General features: G+C 32.1%; 1 protein-coding gene across 1 annotated transcript in view; it reads right to left on the bottom strand.

Annotated features, from left to right (window-relative positions):
* Positions 1-307: 307 nt before the first annotated feature.
* Positions 308-5553, bottom strand: part of LOC139521662 (uncharacterized) — a 35650-nt gene continuing 30404 nt past the window's right edge. Inside the window, exon 6 of the mRNA XM_071315163.1 lies at positions 308-1278. Coding sequence (XP_071171264.1) covers positions 896-1278 — 383 coding nt within the window. The 3' untranslated portion in view covers positions 308-895. The remainder of the gene's footprint in view (positions 1279-5553) is intronic.

Raw genomic sequence — 5553 nt, 5'->3', positions numbered from 1 at the left:
AATCTATAAATACTGAACATATGAACTGTGTTTTATTACACAACTCAATACACAATTCATGATCTCAGTAAGGAAGTCTAGACTTATAAATTTAAATATCGCTTTACGATTTAACTTATTTTTACCAACGAAACGACTGAAAAACTGTCATAAGCCTGACTCGGTACAGGCATTTTGCGAGGAAATATTGGTCTGAGGGAGCTGGAACCTTAGCTTCTATATAATTTATGAAATATTTAACGACTTTCTGATGAGTCTTATGCCAGACGACAAAACAAACTTCTAACGTGCCAAGTTACAAGAATGGTATATTTCATAAATTTTATTCCCTCCATCCCTTGAAAGTTAAATATTTTATAATAAATACAGGAACTTCAGTTCAACGTGATATTGCACTACTAAAGCTTTAATATACTTGTCTAACCTATGTGCAAATGTCAGCTTTACTCACAATTTGGCATTTGCCATAAACTTGTTTAAAAACCGTTTTTCCTGAAACCATTTGATAATTTGGTAATATTTAACTATAACGTCGACAGTTTACAAAATTTCTAATTCCAAATAACTTGGTTGGTGAAGTGTGTGGTGTAAAAGCAGTCTGCGAAGGTTATAAATTACAAAATCATAAAGTTATTTTTTGAATCAATTTCGCATTAATGGTTCTTATTTCTACTAGTTATTTCGATTAAATGAAAAAAATGATAAGAATAAAATTTGATCAATGAATACAAGTAAAGATAAAAAATAAATGAATGAAAAGTAAGTATTAAAGTTCGTATTGAATTCGTATAAATAGTTTCCAAATATCACCAAGAATATAATGGATGGAACTTGAAGCACAATCATAATCCTACTACTTGTAAGCGTTTATCGCACGTCTAATGTACAAAATTATCTATCTTTCTCTATCCATGTATTGCTGATCCTTATTTTTGGAATACTTTTCATAAAAGGAAATCAAATCCACCAGCAATGGTACAAAGAATACCAGACTTATAACAACCACTGCCGCTGTGTATCCAAAGATGCTGGATGAAACTCTGTCATCAGTAGCACATGTTAGTTTCCTTCGATAAGAACTGATATCGTCTTTCTGGACTTTGTAGAGATACGTGTCTGGGTCACTTTGAATGGTAACGTAACTTATAACATGACACTTCATAACAGGACAAGTAAGTGCTGTTCCATTTGGATGAATATATGTCGAAGTTGTCTCTTGAATAGCGATGTTCTGATTTGTATGTAGAGTGACTCCATATAAGCATTGAATTGAGGAACCTGTAGTTGAGAGAAAAAATAAGATTTTGAGTTTTATGATGAATTACATTAAACAAAATCATAAAAAAACAGGTTTATAATTTTGTACATTAGACGTGCGGTAATATCTACAAAATACACTGTCTATGTGTTTTTAAAGGCAGTGCTTTAAGGCCTGACTTTCAAGTCATGAGGTTCATCTTTCCTTACGCAAATCTTTGCTGGGGGTCATTTTGCAAGAAATAGATCCGGAAATGTTTAAATTTTTCCTCTACTTTTTGTGGTATGTGTTGGTTTTTGTTCCTTTCATTTACACTGGGAAATAAAGAAACGATCAGTGTGTATTGTTCGTTTTAAAAATCTGTTTATTAATGTGTCTTTTGCATTATAAGCAGTCAATCTGATTACAAACTATCATTATTCGAATTCCGTGTGGAAAGAGGTCCGTTCAATTTCGAGTACTATTTGCGATCTAAAGACATTTTAAAATCATTTCACTCGTTGATATAACATGATATTATAATTAAAAGTCGACTGACCGTGAATTATATTGCATAATATACAATTTAAAGTATTTCTGTACGTGAAGCCGTATGACGTTATAGTTATTTCGGTCTCAGTTATGTAAAATATGAAATTATCGTTCCTGAATAGGGTTCCACTAATTAAAGACAAGAAGCGTCAAAAAGTGATAAGAAGCGACAATAAAATTAAAATAGCGATAAGAAGCGACAATATAATTAATTTAGCGAGAAGAAGCGTCAAGAAGACTATATAGCGACTATACATAAATAAAAAAAATGTCACTGCAACAACTTATTCCCCATAGATATTAAAAAAAACATGCATTATTTTTTATTATAGGGGCGGTTATAAAACATTTTTTATATACTATACATTGATAGATAAAAATATGTTTTTATTAAGAAGAAAGGGATTAGTTTTTATTAGATATAAAAAAAATATATATTTTATGCACACGCTAAAAATTGGCCATCAAAACAAAAAAAATCAATTTCCTTTTAAAGAATTTATTGAATCAAAACCATGCAATATCATTTCCTTTCTAACATTGAAATTTTTCTTTTTCATAGGGACATATTTGATAGGTGTAGCTTCACCCTATCACATCAAATGAGAATAGCCTCGTGAGAGAATTGCGATTCGCTTGTCCCTTGTTAGTTATTGTCGCTGTTCTGTTCTGTTCTGTTCAGGTAGATTCCTCCGTTATATATCGGAGCACTCCCACTTGGGGATATATGGTTTTAAAATATTTACAGATATTTAGTGTGGTGTGGTGCTCAAGTTTAAAAAACCTTATATACAGGTAAAACTGTGAATTTTGAGAACAATTGTTTAAAATTATGTGCTATTTACATCATTTATGAATTGATTTTACCTAGGTTGGAGTTTATGATTTTAAAACAGTTTTGATCCCTTTTTATGAGACGTTACTATCATATGTTTATAGATTTAAAAAAAAAGGATTTAAATGTGAAAGAAAAATGACAAAATCAAAGGGTAAAAGGTAAAAATAAGTACGGTAGATCAAACAAAACAATAAGAATGGGATTAAATATATGGCAGTAAGGTAATAGCTTTTAAGAGATAATGTAACCAATTAAAAATAAAAAATTATCATTAACTAATAAAAAAAGAGAAAATCTTCGTCACTATATTAAACTTCTTGTCGCTGTTTGTCTCTAAAATTCTTCTTGTCTCTTATTAGTGAGACCAGTCAGTTCCGTCCTTAACTTCCGTTTTTGCACTGCAAAACAATCACACAATTAACGATGCGTCCTTGTTGGTGTGTACCTGAGTGTCATTTAAGAGGAGGACTTGCATTTCTAAATGACTTAATAAGAAGGAAAAGTTGGATCAACGCCATGGCTCAAACGTAGATTGTCATGTGCGATGCAATCGTAGAACCCATATCAATCAGCTGTTGTTTGCAAGGCACATTTTACTGAAAACGACTACGTTCAGGAAACTATTCATGGTAAAACTTTATTTTCTTTAAGAAATATATACTGTTATTTATATAATCGCCATGCAAGTAAACCAAAGTCTGTTTGCAACCGCAATTATCGTTTTAGAATAAAAAGGGGGGTGAATTCAAGACGTCATAACTTTTGGGATTACGATTCATCTGTTTGACATTTTTTGGTTAATACTACAATTGTATGGTTTTTCTACAAGAGATATATTATACTGATAATTATTTTAGCAGTAATTATGTAAATTTCGGTTGTAATGACAAGAATTCATGAGCTATGCCTCGGGCTTTCTTGAAAAATATCAATGACAATGTAAACAGGAACAAAACATTGACATGAATGATGCTCTCCACCTATGTTATAGTTATTTAGGTATGTGTGTTGCACAAGTCTTTCACAAGTTTCAAAAAAGCTAATGTTATAAAACTTTTTTCAGGGCACATACCCACTTTATAGACTAAGAGACTTGTCTACTGCCATGCATTCCCATCCTATTTCCATGCACCATTTGTAAGCAAGAGACTGAATGGTTTACAAAATTAAAAATCAGGACGGTGTCCCGTTAAACCAAAAGAACTAAACTGGATGAATATTGTAGGAGAAATCTAGAGGAAAGTTTTGATTTGTGAAATTGGTTTTCCTGAACATGCTGAACAGATGTACATTCATCCTGCAGGAAAGATTTATAACTGTCCACCACCAACTGACGAGCTAATGTTGAGCTTCACAGATGGAATTACTCAAACACCATAAATGCCTATGTTACGATAGTAGGGGGGCATTATGTTTTCTGGTCTGTGCGTCCGTTCGTCTGTTCGTCCGTCCGTCTGTCCCTCTTCAGGTTAAAGTTTTTGGTCAAGGTAGTTTTTGATGAAGTTGAAGTCCAATCGACTTCAAACTTGGTACACATGTTCCCTATGATATGATCTTTTTGATTTTAATGCCAAATTAGAGTTTTTACCCCAATGTCACGGTCCACTGAACATGGAAAATGATAGTGCGAGTGGGGCATTCGTGTACTGGGGACACATTCTTGTTTATACCTGTTAAGAGTCGAAAACTAAATATTATTTTTATATAAATAAACATATATTGTGTCATTTTAGAACTTATATTTTTCCAAAGGATGCATGAATGAAAGTAGTGAAATTCATTTTGCTTTGATATATAGATTTGAATTACAATTGTTCATGTTATTGTAATGCATATAAAAATAAGGAGATGTGGCACAATGTAAATATATGATATTCTGTGAGTTTATCAAACTAAAGGGGATAAGAAATGGGTATAAGCAGTTACAGGACTGTACTACTGTACAATCTCCAACAATGAGAAAAACTCATACTGTAAAGAGAATTTCATATTTACAAGTAAGTTTTTGTTTTTGCATTGAATAATTTTCTTCTATTGTCTTAAAAGCAAATATGGGAAGTGGTTAAAATGCTAATGAGACAGCTTTTATGGCCACCAGATGTCATTGTTACCTTGATTAAAAACTCCTTTTTAGCTCACCTGACCTGACTCATCATTTGGTTTCGTCGTCCATAAACTTTTACAAAAAATCTTCTCTGAAACTACTGTGCCAAATTTAACCAAACTTAGCCAAAATCATCATTGCGGTATCTAATTTAAAAAATGTGTGGTTAGACCCGGTCAACCAACCGAGATGGCCACTATGGCCAAAAATAGAACATACAGGTAAAATGTAGATTTTAGCTTATAACTCTGAAACCAAAGCATTTAGAGCAAATCTGACATAGGATGAAATTGTCTCTTCAGTGAAGATCTATCTGCCCGGGAATTTTCAGACAAATCTGACAACCCGTTGATGGATTGCTGCCCCCAAATTAGTAATTTGAAGGAAATTTTGCAGAGTTTGGTTATTATCTTAAATATTATTATAGATAGAGATAAACTGTAAACAGCAATAATGTTCTGCAAAGTAAGATCTACAAATAAGTCAATATGACCAAAATTTTAAGTTGACCCCTTAAAGAGTTATTGCCCTTTATAGTCAATTTTTAACAATTTTCATAAATTTTTGTATTTTTTGTTAATTTTAAAAAAAATTTTCAACTGTAAATACTGGGCCATGTTTATTATAGATAGAGATAATTTGTAGCACCAAGAATGTTCAGTAAAGAAAGATCTACAAACACATCCCCATCATCAAAAACACAATTTTTTCATTTTATATGTGTCCGTTGTTTTATATGCACATAGACCGTCCAAGGTGAGCGACACAGGCTCTTGAGAGTCTCTAGGTCATTAATACAGGTAGATAACTTTATCATGTTTA

The sequence above is a fragment of the Mytilus edulis genome, chromosome 4 (genome assembly GCF_963676685.1).
Source record: "Mytilus edulis chromosome 4, xbMytEdul2.2, whole genome shotgun sequence".
Lineage (NCBI taxonomy): Eukaryota > Metazoa > Mollusca > Bivalvia > Mytilida > Mytilidae > Mytilus > Mytilus edulis.
The sequence above is the reverse complement of the archived record's forward strand: the minus strand, read 5'-3'. Positions and strand labels throughout refer to the sequence as shown.